General features: G+C 46.8%; 1 protein-coding gene across 2 annotated transcripts in view; it reads right to left on the bottom strand.

Annotated features, from left to right (window-relative positions):
- LOC139550116 (retinal-specific phospholipid-transporting ATPase ABCA4-like) overlaps positions 1 to 16,365 on the bottom strand; it is a 104,348-nt gene that overhangs the window by 31,793 nt on the left and 56,190 nt on the right. Inside the window, exons 22-30 of one of the 2 annotated variants that reach the window (XM_071360758.1) lie at positions 14,904 to 15,043; positions 13,246 to 13,383; positions 12,747 to 12,928; positions 4,159 to 4,258; positions 3,797 to 4,002; positions 2,495 to 2,549; positions 2,228 to 2,278; positions 1,750 to 1,922; positions 840 to 964 (exon numbers count right to left, since the gene is read on the bottom strand). In XM_071360758.1, coding sequence (XP_071216859.1) covers positions 840 to 964; positions 1,750 to 1,922; positions 2,228 to 2,278; positions 2,495 to 2,549; positions 3,797 to 4,002; positions 4,159 to 4,258; positions 12,747 to 12,928; positions 13,246 to 13,383; positions 14,904 to 15,043 — 1,170 coding nt within the window. Of the gene's footprint in view, positions 1 to 839; positions 965 to 1,749; positions 1,923 to 2,215; positions 2,279 to 2,494; positions 2,550 to 3,796; positions 4,003 to 4,158; positions 4,259 to 12,746; positions 12,929 to 13,245; positions 13,384 to 14,903; positions 15,044 to 16,365 lie in introns of both variants that reach the window. The other variant, XM_071360757.1, reaches the window with a different exon arrangement.

The following is a 16,365-nucleotide window of genomic DNA, read 5'->3' as shown; positions in this document are numbered from 1 at the left end:
GGGTCATGACCTACTGGTTAGATACCTAATATAATGTGATGAGAACAGGAAGACCAGGGTCATGACCTACTGGTTAGATACCTAATATAATGTGATGAGAACAGGGTCATGACCTACTGGTTAGATACCTAATATAATGTGATGAGAACAGGAAGACCAGGGTCATGACCTACTGGTTAGATACCTAATATAATGTGATGAGAACAGGAAGACCAGGGTCATGACCTACTGGTTAGATACCTAATATAATGTGATGAGAACAGGAAGACCAGGGTCATGACCTACTGGTTAGATACCTAATATAATGTGATGAGAACAGGGTCATGACCTACTGGTTAGATACCTAATATAATGTGATGAGAACAGGAAGACCAGGGTCATGACCTACTGGTTAGATACCTAATATAATGTGATGAGAACAGGGTCATGACCTACTGGTTAGATACCTAATATAATGTGATGAGAACAGGAAGACCAGGGTCATGACCTACTGGTTAGATACCTAATATAATGTGATGAGAACAGGAAGACCAGGGTCATGACCTACTGGTTAGATACCTAATATAATGTGATGAGAACAGGAAGACCAGGGTCATGACCTACTGGTTAGATACCTAATATAATGTGATGAGAACAGGAAGACCAGGGTCATGACCTACTGGTTAGATACCTAATATAATGTGATGTATCCGCAAGCACAGAACATTTCAGGTGGCTGGTCCAAGACCATGAGATCAGGACCAGCCAGGATCAGAGTATTCAGACATTGAGATTCAAATCCTGTGTGGGGTTCTCTTGGTGAGTTGCCTGTGTTGTTCTCCAAACGGCGAGAGACTAACCTGAAGAAAGTTAACTGCTTTCCATACATCCAGGGAGTGAGGGTGAGGGCGGGGTACTCTCCAAACGGAGGCACAATCATGGTGAAGATCAGGGCTATCAGGACGAAGCTAGCAGGCAGGACGATCTGGGGACACAAAACCATTCACAGTATTACTCAAAGGACACCATCCCAGTTTTTCTCTGACCCTATGTGACCTGACCAGGTATAATATTCTAACTCTGAATCCCAAACCATCCCCTAGCCCCTAACCCCTAGGCACTTGACCAGCAAGGACAGGAAGTGCTTTATGACCAGAATACCTTCCCATCTATCTTTTATCCCTCCCTCCATCCCTCCATCCCACCACCCCTCCATCCCACCACTCATCCCTCCCACCATCCATCCCACCCTCCCTCCATCCCTCCCACCACCCATCCCACCGTCTCTCCCTCCATCCCTCCATCCATCCCTCCCACCACCCATCCCACCATCCCTCCATCCCACCCTCCCTCCATCCCACCATCCATCCCACCACCCATCCCACCATCCCTCCATCCCACCATCCCTCCATCCCACCATCCATCCCACCATCCCACCATCCCTCCATCCATCCCACCACCCATCCCACCACCCATCCCACCACCCATCCCACCCTCCCTCCATCCCACCATCCATCCCACCATCCCACCATCCCACCATCCCTCCATCCCACCATCCATCCCACCATCCCACCATCCCTCCATCCCTCCATCCCACCATCCATCCCACCACCCATCCCACCACCCATCCCACCATCCCTCCATCCCTCCATCCCACCATCCATCCCACCACCCATCCCACCACCCATCCCACCCTCCCTCCATCCCACCCTTCCTCCATCCCATCCCCCCACCATCCCTCCATCCCTCTATCTAGTTGTAGTCCAAGACCTGTGCGAGGAAGTCTTTGTATGATCTGGTAGCGTGGTGAAACCTCTTGACCAGCAGGGCCAGAAACTGCTTCATGACCAGATTGGCTCCTTTGACCTGACTCGACCCTTTCCCAGCGCTGCTGTCGTCGTCATGGTTACCCCCACCGTTGGCCTGCTTCAGACCGTTAGCCTCTGTGTAAAGTAGGAGAAGATAGTCATTAGGAAGTGGATATATTTGACCGGCAGGTACAAAGGTTAAGGTTTAGGCATAGGGTTCCATAGGGTTCCTCAAACTGTGTTAGCTTGCGGTGCTGAAACATTAGCTTTGGATTACAGGAAAGGTATTCTCGCTTAGTCTGATTCATATGCTTAGCCAAAGTGATGCTGTGAGTCTTGTCTTGCCAGACTAAAGGCACCAACTATTTAAATATATCTAGGCAAGCGCCTGGTGTGAAAAACAGACAGGCTTAGTGGCTGATTCTAACCTTCAGGTTCACCCTCGTCCACACCAACTTTACTTTTGGTTCTCTTGAGCAACATCCACTGTTCTATGGTAGGGTGGTCCACAGGTCACAGCACAAGACAACACAAGACATCAAAACACCTCACAACACAACACCATAAGACTTCACAACAACAACAACGTCATCATCGACAACAACACAACAGAAACTACTTAAAAGAGGAACATTCATAAGTTGGAAAAGAAGGTAGGAAGTAAATTGGAGAGAGTAGACTGTAGGGACAGTGAGTGTGGCATTTACCTGGAGTTTTGGTATTGGCTGCTGCTTCCCCATCTGCTGTCACCTTCAGAAAGATCTGGAGGGAAGAAACATCAGCTATTCATTTGGACCCAATGTATGTGTTCAAATAGAATACAGGCCACCTTACTCTTGTACCCCTGACCATGTGTGCCAAATTTCACCATGATCCCGAGTAGGGCTGTGGCGGTCATGAAATTTTGTCAGCCGGTGATTGTCAAGCAAATAACTGTCGGTCTCACGGTAATTGACCGTTAATTAACATAAACACATTTAGCATCTCCTGGCTTCCACACATAGCCTACAAGCCACTGATGCAGACCTACAGATCTACATTTTAAAAAGTCTAATAAATCCATGTAATATAGCCTACACCTTCACAATAAATCCATTATTTATTTTAGACAAGTCTAAAGAATCATGATATGAAGAAAATGTAGTATATTTCAGAAGAACAGAATAGCATACTCTGAGTTGTCTTTATGTTAGGCCTGATCTGGCTATGCCAAATGGCTGTGGGCTACACTAGTTCATTGAGCACCCAAGATTTCCTTCTAATTCCGTGGAATTATTTTATATTATTTTATAGTATGAAGAATACAATTGAACAAAGCTGAATAAAATATAAATATTTTCTCCAAGCGATTTGAGGAAGAGCGCACATGCGGCTATTCTGTGTTGAGCGGTTAACAAAGAAACAGGTCCTCCTGTATGCTTAATTTAGAGTTATTAATGTAACTTTAGTTGTTCTATAAACATTGGGCTATATGTTTTGATGTTTAATACATTGTAAGGGTGCATGATGAGACTAATGATGATTTGTAAAAAGTCGCTTGAAACGTATGAGCTCTGCTTTGTTTTTTTGCGCAGGCTGTACACACTTCATCATTCTCTCATTCACAATTTGACAAGCACTTGACAATGCCTCGAATTTCACTGCGGCATCCCCTTTGTGTGGCCGTAATGCAACCTAAAAAAAATCCATGCCTTTTTGCAGCCTGGAGTACCGAGTTGTGCCCTTCTCCCTGAGTACTAAGCAATACGAAGCGCCTCTCACTCACATGGCTCTCTATAAAGTGATCGGGTCTTTCTGACAGGCTACAAATTAAGACAGACACAACGGGGACGCAACTGCGCACATCCCAGCTCCCCTCCTCCCCAGTCCTACCTCCCCCTACCCTCCAGTCCTATCTCCCCCTACCCCCATTCTCACCTCCTCCAGTGAGGTGTCAGAGATGCCAGTCTCACCTCCCCTACCACATTCCCCTCCTCTCCAGTCCTATCTCCCCCTACCCCCATTCTCACCTCCTCCAGTGAGGTGTCAGAGATGCCGAAGCTGCTGAGGCCCATGTCTCCCAATGTTTCCTCCAGTTCTCTGAAGAGGGAGGCGTAGGCCCGGTGTTTGAAACCCTTGTTGGGCAGCAGGAAGGTCAGCTCCTGGCCGATGGCCTCGATCAGCTTGGCTTCTGGGACGTGGTGATGGATCAGCGTGGTGATGTTGTCCACGTCACCTGGGAGAAGATACAAAAGTTTTGTACATAGATTGATTGATTGATTGATTGATTGACGTATTGATGATGAGGGACGATGGACATGGGGTGAATATTACAGAACTAGTGGTTGATTAGAGTATCTAGACACACACACGATCACACACACTTCCCCACCATCCAGAGCTCTCTCCAGCTGCTGACCCTGGGATTCCTCTTTCACCTTGGTGCAGGTGGAACAGGTACAGGAACACTCTGAGGCACAGTCACACTCATTCTGATGGACAGAGAGAGCAGGAGAAGCACAGAGAAAGAGGGAAAGAGCGAGAGAGAGAAGTAGAAGAAGAACAACAACATGTTTGACCCGTTTCAAGAAACTAGGCGTATGTTGCGCCTCCATATTTCACAAGATCGGTTTTGTTTATAAAAAAATATATATACATTTTTGGGCAGAAATGCATTCTGGAACATCTGAACTTTCATGTGCCCTAATAACAAACTTGTATGTCGTCTGTAAATACGAATAAAATGGTTAAATAATGAGCCTAGTTGGTTTAGCCACGAAAAAATACAGGAACCTTCCCGCTAGCCATGATTGGCTGAAATAATGAGTGGGCTGGACATGCCGAGAGATGAGTTCGGATTGGTCTGCCATGTAGCATGCTTCTGTCTATCACATGAGCTGCTAAGTATGTGTGGATAATTCTGTCTATCACTGCTTTTTTTGAAAGATATGAAGAACTGAAAAAGTTTAGCTATTGCTCTCATCATCCCCCGTGCATCCCGCAAAGGCGGAGGTGTTGCTAACATTTACGATAGCAAATTTCAATTTACAAAAAAAAAAATGGCGTTTTCGTCTTTTGAGCTTCTAGTCATGAAATCTATGCAGCCTACTCAATCACTTTTTATAGCTACTGTTTACAGGCCTCCTGGGCCATATACAGCGTTCCTCTCTGAGTTTCCTGAATTCCTATCAGACCTTGTAGTCATAGCAGATCATATTCTAATTTTTGGTGATTTTAATATTCACATGGAGAAGTCCACAGACCCACTCCAAAAGTCTTTCGGAGCCATTATCGACTCAGTGGGTTTTGTCCAACATGTCTCTGGACCTACTCACTGCCACAGTCATACTCTGGACCTAGTTTTGTCCCATGGAATAAATGTTGTAGATCTTAATGTTTTTCCACATAATCCTGGACTATCGGACCACCATTTTATTACGTTTGCAATCGCAACAAATAATCTGCTCAGACCCCAACCAAGGAGCATCAAAAGTCGTGCTATAAATTCTCAGACAACACAAAAATTCCTTGATGCCCTTCCAGACTCCTTCTGCCTACCCAAGGACGTCAGAGGACAAAAATCAGTTAACCACCTAACTGAGGAACTCAATTTAACCTTGCGCAATACCCTAGATGCAGTTGCACCCCTAAAAACGAAAAACATTTGTCATAAGAAACTAGCTCCCTGGTATACAGAAAATACCCGAGCTTTGAAGCAAGCTTCCAGGAAATTGGAACGGAAATGGCGCCACACCAAACTGGAAGTCTTCCGACTAGCTTGGAAAGACAGTACCGTGCAGTACCGAAGAGCCCTCACTGCTGCTCGCTCATCCTACTTTTCCAACTTAATCGAGGAAAATAAGAACAATCCAAAATTTCTTTTTGATACTGTTGCGAAACTAACTAAAAAGCAGCATTCCCCAAGAGAGGATGGCTTTCACTTCAGCAGTAATAAATTCATGAACTTCTTTGAGGAAAAGATCATGACCATTAGAAAGCAAATTACGGACTCCTCTTTGAATCTGCGTATTCCTCCAGGGCTTAGCTGTCCTGGATCTGCACAGCTCTGCGAGGGCCTGGGATCGGGAGAGACACTTAAGTGTTTTAGTACTATATCTCTTGACACAATGATGAAAATAATCATGGCCTCTAAACCTTCAAGCTGCATACTGGATCCTATTCCTACTAAACTGCTGAAGGAGCTGCTTCCTGTGCTTGGCCCTCCTATGTTGAACATAATAAACAGCTCTCTATCCACCGGATGTGTACCAAACTCACTAAAAGTGGCAGTGATAAAGCCTCTCTTGAAAAAGCCAAACCTTGACCCGGAAAATATAAAAAACTATCGGCCTATATCGAATCTTCCATTCCTCTCAAAGATTTTAGAAAAAGCTGTTGCGCAGCAACTCACTGCCTTTCTGAAGACAAATAATGTATACGAAATGCTTCAGTCTGGTTTTAGACCCCATCATAGCACTGAGACTGCACTTGTGAAGGTGGTAAATGACCTTTTAATGGCGTCAGACCGAGGCTCTGCATCTGTCCTCGTGCTACTAGACCTTAGTGCTGCCTTTGACACCATCGATCACCACATTCTTTTGGAGAGACTGGAAACCCAAATTGGTCTACACGGACAAGTTCTGGCCTGGTTTAGATCTTACCTGTCGGAAAGATATCAGTTTGTCTCTGTGAATGGTCTGTCCTCTGACAAATCAACTGTACATTTCGGTGTTCCTCAAGGTTCCGTTTTAGGACCACTATTGTTTTCACTATATATTTTACCTCTTGGGGATGTTATTCGAAAACATAATGTTAACTTTCACTGCTATGCGGATGACACACAGCTGTACATTTCAATGAAACATGGTGAAGCCCCAAAATTGCCCTCGCTAGAAGCCTGTGTTTCAGACATAAGGAAGTGGATGGCTGAAAACTTTCTACTTTTAAACTCGGACAAAACAGAGATGCTTGTTCTAGGTCCCAAGAAACAAAGAGATCTTCTGTTAAATCTGACAATTCATCTTGATGGTTGTAAAGTCGTCTCAAATAAAACTGTGAAGGACCTCGGCGTTACTCTTGACCCTGATCTCTCTTTTGACGAACATATCAAGACTGTTTCAAGGACAGCTTTTTTCCATCTACGTAACATTGCAAAAATCAGAAATTTTCTGTCCAAAAATGATGCAGAAAAATTAATCCATGCATTTGTTACTTCTAGGTTACACTACTGCAATGCTCTACTTTCCGGCTACCCGGATAAAGCACTAAATAAACTTCAGTTAGTGCTAAATACGGCTGCTAGAATCCTGACTAGAACCAAGAAATTTGATCATATTACTCCAGTGCTAGCTTCCCTACACTGGCTTCCTGTTAAGGCAAGGGCTGATTTCAAGGTTTTACTGTTAACCTATAAAGCGTTACATGGGCTTGCTCCTACCTATCTTTCCGAGTTGGTCCTGCCGTACATACCAATACGTACGCTACGGTCACAAGACGCAGGCCTCCTAATTGTCCCTAGAATTTCTAAGCAAACAGCGGGAGGCAGGGCTTTCTCCTATAGATCTCCATTTTTATGGAACAGTCTGCCTACCCATGTGAGAGACGCAGACTCGGTCTCAACCTTTAAGTCTTTACTGAAGACTTATCTCTTCAGTAGGTCATATGATTGAGTGTAGCCTGGCCCAGGAGTGTGAAGGTGAACGGAAAGGCTCTGGAGCAACGAACCGCCCTTGCTGTCTCTGCCAGGCCGGTTCCCCTCTCTCCACTGGGATTCTCTGCCTCTAACCCTGTTACAGGGGCTGAGTCACTGGCTTGCTGGTGCTCTTTCATGCCGTCCCTAGGAGGGGTGCGTCACTTGAGTGGGTTGAGTTACTGACGTGATCTTCCTGTCTGGGTTGGCGCCCCCCCTTGGTTTGTGCTGTGGTGGAGACCTTTGTGGGCTATACTCGGCCTTGTCTCAGGATTGTAAGTTGGTGGTTGAGGATTTCCCTCTAGTGGTGCGGGGGCTGTGCTTTGGCAAAGTGGGTGGGGTTATATCCTTCCTATTTGGCCCTGTCCGGGGGTTTCTTCGGATGGGGCCACAGTGTCTCCTGACCGCTCCTGTCTCAGCCTCCAGTATTTATGCTGCAGTAGTTTGTGTCGGGGGGCTAGGGTCAGTTGGTTACCTGGAGTACTTCTCCTGTCTTATCCAGTGTCCTGTGTGAATTTAAGTATGCTCTCTCTAATTCTCTCGTTCTCTCTTTCTCTCTGTGAACCTGAGCCCTAGGACCATACGTCAGGACTACCGGGCATGATGACACCTTGCTGTCCCCAGTCCGCCTGGCCTTGCTGCTATTCCAGTTTCAACTGTTCTGCCTGTGGTTACGGAACCCCTACCTGTCCCAGACCTGCTGTTTTCAACTCTTAATGATCGGCTATGAAAAGCCAACTGAGATTTATTCCTGATTATTATTTGACCATGCTTGTCATTTATGAACATTTTGAAAATCTTGGCTCTCTCTAATTTTCTCCTTCTCTCTTTCTTTCTCTCGGAGGACCTGAGCCCTAGGACCATACGTCGGGACTACCGGCCGTGGTGACTCCTTGCTGTCCCCAGTCCGCCTGGCCTTGCTGCTATTCCAGTTTCAACTGTTCTGCCTGCGGTTATGGAACCCCTACCTGTCCCAGACCTGCTGTTTTCAACTCTTAATGATCGGCTATGAAAAGCCAACTGAGATTTATTCCTGATTATTATTTGACCATGCTTGTCATTTATGGAAATTTTGAAAATCTTGGCTCTCTCTAATTTTCTCCTTCTCTCTTTCTTTCTCTCGGAGGACCTGGGCCCTAGGACCATGCGTCGGGACTGCCGCCCGTGGTGACTCCTTGCTGTCCCCAGTCCGCCTGGCCTTGCTGCTATTCCAGTTTCAGCTGTTCTGCCTGCGGTTATGGAACCGCCACCTGTCCCAGACCTGTTGTTTTTCAACTCTTGATGATCGGCTATGAAAAGCCAACTGAAAATTATTCATGATTATTATTTGACCATGCTTGTCACTTATGAACATTTTTGAACATCTTGGCATAGTTCTGTTATAATCTCCACCCGGCACAGCCAGAAGAGGACTGGCCACCCCTCATAGCCTGGTTCCTCTCTAGGTTTCTTCCTAGGTTTTGGCCTTTCTAGGGAGTTTTTCCTAGCCACCGTGCTTCTACACCTGCATTACTAGCTGTTTGGGGTTTTAGGCTGGGTGTCTGTACAGCACTTCGAGATATTAGCTGATGTACGAAGGGCTATATAAAATAAAATTGATTGATTGATTGATTGCTGCCCTGAAGTGGTCCCGTGTGGCTCAGTTGGTAGAGCATGGCACTTGCAACGTCAACGTTGTGGGTTCGATTCCCACGGGGGACCAGTACGAGAATGTATGCACTTACAAGAGCGTCTAGACAAGAGCGTCTGCTAAATGGACAAAATATATATATATTTAATAGTGCTATCGGGAAAACAATGCGGTGGACTACTTCCTGGAGGATGATCGTGCCATGCTGAATCAGACGATGAGGAAATCCCTGATATTGGTAAGAACATTTTAATTGAACCAGACTTTGTAGAGTCTTCAGATGACAATGGTGGGGAGGAAACGGTGTCGTTGTCACAGGAAAAAGTTGACCGAGTTTTGAAATCAGTGCAATGCCCGGTCAAAGCAGAGAGATGATTTCCAAATGTGGACAAAGTTGAAAGAAGGCTGTTGGATAAAACACCTGTCTCCGGATTACATCTTCAAACAAAGGGCAACCGTGACAGAGGAAGACAAATTCATTCATGTTTACGGGTAAGAGTCTAGCTACATTTTCAGATATAAAATGTTTCTAATTTTGTCAGAAAGTTGTTTTCATTTCAAGTTAAGTTCTACTTTTAGCTAGTTAGCTAACGTTACGTGTACGATCTGTGTATAGCTAATGTTAGCTGGCTGGCTCGCTAGCTAACGTTACGTGTACGATCTGTGTATAGCTAATGTTAGCTGGCTGGCTCGCTAGCTAACGTTACGTGTACGATCTGTGTATTGCTCATGTTAGCTGGCTGGCTCGCTAGCTAACGTTACGTTACGATCTGTGTATAGCTAATGTTAGCTGGCTGGCTCGCTAGCTAACGTTACGTGTACGATCTGTGTATAGCTAATGTTAGCTTGTTGGCTCGCTAGCTAACGTTACGTGTACGATCTGTGTATAGCTAATGTTAGCTGGCTGGCTCGCTAGCTAACGTTACGTGTACGATCTGTGTATAGCTAATGTTAGCTGGCTGGCTCGCTAGCTAACGTTACGTGTACGATCTGTTTATAGCTAATGTTAGCTGGCTGGCTCGCTAACTAACGTTACGTGTACGATCTGTGTAGGCGCTCTAGAAAGGTATACCTGAACATTCAAGGGCCATTTTCTCAAAAGTGGGGTTACAAGTTTATCAACTTTCAAAGCAGAATTACTTTCCCTTTGTTCCTCAACTGTGGTGTATGATATACCAGTTTCTAGCTCTGAGTCTCTACTTTTATCCAATGTAAAAAAAACAATTTAAAATTGTGTTACAAAGGCCCGAATCCGGGTGGTGAGTCGCAAATACATTTGCACATAGAGATATTCAGATCCACTGTCACACTCATTCTGACAGAGAGAAGGACAACATAATTGTAACACTCTACCAGGTCCTTTACACAGAGACACTCTACCAGGTCCTTTACACAGAGACACTCTACCAGGTCCTTTACACAGAGACACTCTACCAGGTCCTTTACACAGAGACACTCTACCAGGTCCTTTACACAGAGACACTACCAGGTCCTTTACACAGAGACACTCTACCAGGTCCTTTACACAGAGACACTCTACCAGGTCCTTTACCCAGAGACACTCTACCAGGTCCTTTCCCCAGAGACACTCTACCAGGTCCTTTACACAGAGACACTCTACCAGGTCCTTTACACAGAGACATTCTACCAGGTCCTTTACCCAGAGACACTCTACCAGGTCCTTTACACAGAGACACTCTACCAGGTCCTTTACCCAGAGACACTCTACCAGGTCCTTTACACAGAGACACTCTACCAGGTCCTTTACACAGAGACACTCTACCAGGTCCTTTACACAGAGACACTCTACCAGGTCCTTTACACAGAGACACTACCAGGTCCTTTACCCAGAGACACTCTACCAGGTCCTTTACCCAGAGACACTCTACCAGGTCCTTTACCCAGAGACACTCTACCAGGTCCTTTACCCAGAGACACTCTACCAGGTCCTTTACACAGAGACACTCTACCAGGTCCTTTACAGAGAGACACTCTACCAGGTCCTTTACACAGAGACACTCTACCAGGTCCTTTACACAGAGACACTCTACCAGGTTCTTTACACAGAGACACTCTACCAGGTTCTTTACACAGAGACACTACCAGGTCCTTTACACAGAGACACTACCAGGTCCTTTACACAGAGACACTCTACCAGGTCCTTTACACAGAGACACTACCAGGTCCTTTACACAGAGACACTCTACCAGGTCCTTTACACAGAGACACTCTACCAGGTCCTTTACACAGAGACACTCTACCAGGTCCTTTACACAGAGACACTCTACCAGGTCCTTTACACAGAGACACTCTACCAGGTCCTTTACACAGAGACACTACCAGGTCCTTTACACAGAGACACTCTACCAGGTCCTTTACACAGAGACACTACCAGGTCCTTTACACAGAGACACTACCAGGTCCTTTACACAGAGACACTCTACCAGGTTCTTTACACAGAGACACTCTACCAGGTCCTTTACACAGAGACACTACCAGGTCCTTTACACAGAGACACTCTACCAGGTCCTTTACACTCTTTAACACAGAGACACTCAGAGGCATATAGTCATTCTGAGAGAGGAGAATGACAACATTGCATGGTCCGCCTTAGCCAATTATCTGGCCCTCCATCTCTTCAATACTATTCTAGTGTATCATCTCTTTAATACTATTCTAGTGTATGATCTCTATAATACTATTCTAGTGTATCTCCTCTTCAATACTATTCTAGTGTATCTCCTCTTCAATACTATTCTAGTGTATCTCCTCTTCAATACTAGTCTAGTGTATCTCCTCTTCAATACTATTCCAGTGTATCTCCTCTTCAATACTATTCTAGTGTATCATCTCTTCAATACTATTCTAGTGTATCATCTCTTCAATACTATTCTAGTGTATCTCCTCTTCAATACTATTCTAGTGTATCTCCTCTTCAATACTATTCTAGTGTATCTCCTCTTCAATACTATTCTAGTGTATCTCCTCTTCAATACTATTCTAGTGTATCATCTCTTCAATACTATTCTAGTGTATCTCCTCTTCAATACTATTCTAGTGTATCTCCATCTCTTTAATACTAGTCTAGTGTATCTCCTCTTCAATACTATTCCAGTGTATCTCCATCTCTTTAATACTATTCTCGTGTATCTCCTCTTCAATACTATTCTAGTGTATCACCTCTTCAATACTATTCTAGAGTATCTCCTCTTCAATACTATTCCAGTGTATCTCCATCTCTTTAATACTATTCTAGAGTATCTCCTCTTCAATACTATTCTAGTGTATCATCTCTTCAATACTATTCTAGTGTATCTCCATCTCTTTAATACTATTCTAGAGTATCTCCTCTTCAATACTATTCTAGTGTATCATCTCTTCAATACTATTCTAGAGTATCTCCTCTTCAATACTATTCTAGTGTATCTCCATCTCTTTAATACTATTCTAGAGTATCTCCTCTTCAATACTATTCTAGTGTATCATCTCTTCAATACTATTCTAGAGTATCTCCATCTCTTCAACACTATTCTAGTGTATCATCTCTTCAATACTATTCCAGTGTATCTCCATCTCTTCAATACTATTCTAGTGTATCTCCATCTCTTTAATACTATTCTAGAGTATCTCCATCTCTTCAACACTATTCTAGTGTATCCACCTCTTTTTTCCTCACGTCCTTCATGCGCCGGACCAGGGTGAGGTAGAATCCCACTCCGAAGCAGTTCTTGAGGAACAGGGGGGAGCCGCAGCAATGGAGCTGTCCCTTAGAGATGATGGCTACACGGTCACTCAACAGGTCAGCCTCGTCCATGTGGTGAGTGGACAGGATCACTGTACGGCCTGGGGTTAGAGGTCAGAGTTCAGAGGTCAGGACTAGGAGCTAGGTCACTCAACAGGTCAGCCTCGTCCATGTGGTGAGTGGACAGGGACACTAGCACGCCCTGGGGGACAGGGATCAAAGGTTAGAGAGAGTTGATTGTAGTGCTTGGATAGGGAATCAAGCCTCAGGCAAGGTGGAGCAGGGTTGGGAAACACCAGTCCTTGAAGGCCTGAGTATCTGCTAGTTCTCTCTTCAGCCTGGCACTGAGTTTCTCATAGAGAAGTGCTGAAACATGGGTTCCCAGGTCTAAACCGGGTGTAGTGGCTAAGGGTAGTACCTGTGCGGTATTTGAGTAGCAGGTCCCAGATGGATCGTCTGGAGTAAGGGTCGACCCCCGACGTGGGCTCATCCAGGATCACAATCTTTGACCCCCCAACAAATGCCATGGCAACAGACAGCTTCCTCTGCATACCCCCTGCACAGAGTGAGAACAGACGTTATTTCAGGGGCAACACAATAAACAATGTAGGGTAAAACACAGGTTCTGTGCCTCGTTGTCTCCCCCTGAGAGGTTCTGTGCCTCGTTCTCTCCCCCCTGAGAGGTTCTGTGCCTCGTTGTCTCCCCCCTGAAAGGTTCTGTGCCTCGTTGACTCCCCCCTGAGAGGTCCTGTGCCTCGTTGTCTCCCTCTGAGAGGTCCTGTGCCTCGTTGACTCCCCCCTGAGAGGTCCTGTGCCTCGTTGTCTCCCCCTGAGAGGTCCTGTGCCTCGTTGACTCCCCCCTGAGAGGTCCTGTGCCTCGTTGTCTCCCCCTGAGAGGTCCTGTGCCTCGTTGTCTCCACCTGAGAGGTCTTGTGCCTCGTTGACTCCCCCCTGAGAGGTCCTGTGCCTCGTTGACTCCCCCCTGAGAGGTCCTGTGCCTCGTTGTCTCCCCCTGAGAAGTCCTGTGCCTCGTTGTCTCCCCCTGAGAGGTCCTGTGCCTCGTTGACTCCCCCCTGAGAGGTCCTGTGCCTCGTTGACTCCCCCCTGAGAGGTCCTGTGCCTCGTTGACTCCCCCCTGAGAGGTCCTGTGCCTCGTTGTCTCCCCCTGAGAGGTCCTGTGCCTCGTTGTCTCCCCCTGAGAGGTCCCGTGCCTCGTTGTCTCCCCCTGAGAGGTCCTATGCCTCGTTGACTCCCCCCTGAGAGGTCCTGTGCCTCGTTGTCTCCCTCTGAGAGGTTCTGTGCCTCGTTGACTCCCCCCTGAGAGGTCCTGTGCCTCGTTGTCTCCCCCTGAGAGGTCCTGTGCCTCGTTGTCTCCCCCCTGAGAGGTTCTGTGCCTCGTTGCCTCCCCCCTGAGAGGTCCTGTGCCTCGTTGACTCCCCCCTGAGAGGTCCTGTACCTCGTTGTCTCCCCCTGAGAGGTCCTGTGCCTCGTTGTCTCCCTCTGAGAGGTTCTGTGCCTCGTTGTCTCCCCCTGAGAGGTCCTATGTCTCGTTGACTCCCCCCTGAGAGGTCCTGTGCCTCGTTGTCTCCCTCTGAGAGGTTCTGTGCCTCGTTGACTCCCCCCTGAGAGGTTCTGTGCCTCGTTGTCTCCCTCTGAGAGGTCCTATGCCTCGTTGACTCCCCCCTGAGAGGTCCTGTGCCTCGTTGTCTCCCTCTGAGAGGTTCTGTGCCTCGTTGACTCCCCCCTGAGAGGTCCTGTGCCTCGTTGTCTCCCTCTGAGAGGTTCTGTGCCTCGTTGACTCCCCCCTGAGAGGTTCTGTGCCTCGTTGTCTCCCTCTGAGAGGTTCTGTGCCTCGTTGACTCCCCCATGAGAGGTCCTGTGCCTCGTTGTCTCCCTCTGAGAGGTTCTGTGCCTCGTTGACTCCCCCTGAGAGGTCCTGTGCCTCGTTGTCTCCCTCTGAGAGGTTCTGTGCCTCGTTGACTCCCCCCTGAGAGGTTCTGTGCCTCGTTGTCTCCCTCCCCTGAAAGATAAATTGTCTTTCTTATGAGGCAAGCCCACACACCCAGCCTGACCCACCTGAGAGGTTCTGTGCCTCCTCGTCTCTCTTATGAGGCAGGCCCAGATCCTCCAGCATGACCTGGACCGCCTGTTGAGCCTCGGCCTGAGAGGTGCCCTTCAGCATAGAGTAGAACAGGATGTGTTCCTCGACCGTCAGACTGGACAGAGAGAGGGAGAGAGGTTGTCAGTCACTACAGCAGACAAGTCAACAAATGTCTAAACTGTTAATTGTAGGAAACAAACATTTATCAATCTGCTATGTCATCAATCTGTTATGTCATCAATCTGTTATGTCATCAGTCTGCTATGTCATCAGTCTGCTATGTCATCAATCTGTTATGTCATCAATCTGCTATGTCATCAATCTGTTATGTCATCAATCTGCTATGTCATCAATCTGTTATGTCATCAATCTGCTATGTCATCAATCTGTTATGTCATCAGTTTTCTATGTCATCAATCTGTTATGTCATCAATCTGCTATGTCATCAGTCTGCTATGTCATCAGTCTGCTATGTCATCAATCTGTTATGTCATCAATCTGCTATGTCATCAATCTGCTATGCCATCAATCTGTTATGTCATCAATCTGCTATGTCATCAGTCTGCTATGTCATCAATCTACTATGTCATCAGTCTGCTATGTCATCAATCTGCTATGTCATCAATCTGTTATGTCATCAATCTGCTATGTCATCAGTCTGCTATGTCATCAGTCTGCTATGTCATCAATCTGCTATGTCATCAATCTGCTATGTCATCAATCTGCTATGTCATCAGTCTGCTATGTCATCAACATGCCAGTCCTATGATTGACCTGACTACTCAAGTTTCTAGACAAGTGCCAGTGGGTATATGGAGGACTCTGTTTGAAGAGGACATTGTACTGGGACACATAGTCGAGCAGGAGGAGGAGGAGGAGGAGGAGGAGGAGGAGGAGGAGGAGGAGGAGGGGGAGGAGGACTCACTGTTTGAAGAGGACATTGTACTGGGACACATAGTCGAGCAGGAGGAGGAGGAGGAGGAGGAGGAGGAGGAGGGGGGGGGAGGAGGAGGGGGGGGAGGAGGAGGAGGGGGAGGAGGACTCACTGTTTGAAGAGGACATCGTACTGAAACACATAGCAGAGCAGGAGGAGGAGGAGGAGGAAGATGAGGAGTGAGAGGAAGAGGACTCAGTGTTTGAAGAGGACATTGTACTGAAACACATAGCCGAAGAGGAGGAGGGGGAGGCGGAGGAGGAGGAGGAGGACTCACAGTTTGAAGAGGACATTGTACTGAAACACATAACCGAGCAGGAGGGGGAGGAAGAGGCGGAGGAGGAGGAGTCACAGTTTGAAGAGGACATTGTACTGGGACACATAGCCGAGGAGGAGGAGGAGGAGGAGGAGGAGGAGGAGGAGGAGGACTCACTGTTTGAAGAGGACATTGTACTGGGACACATAGCCGAGAAGGAGGAGGAGGGTGGGGAAGAGGACGAGGA

Source organism: Salvelinus alpinus, chromosome 23 (assembly GCF_045679555.1).
Source record: "Salvelinus alpinus chromosome 23, SLU_Salpinus.1, whole genome shotgun sequence".
Classification (NCBI taxonomy): domain Eukaryota; kingdom Metazoa; phylum Chordata; class Actinopteri; order Salmoniformes; family Salmonidae; genus Salvelinus; species Salvelinus alpinus.
Note: the sequence above shows the minus strand (reverse complement) of the source record. Positions and strands in the feature narration are given on the sequence as shown.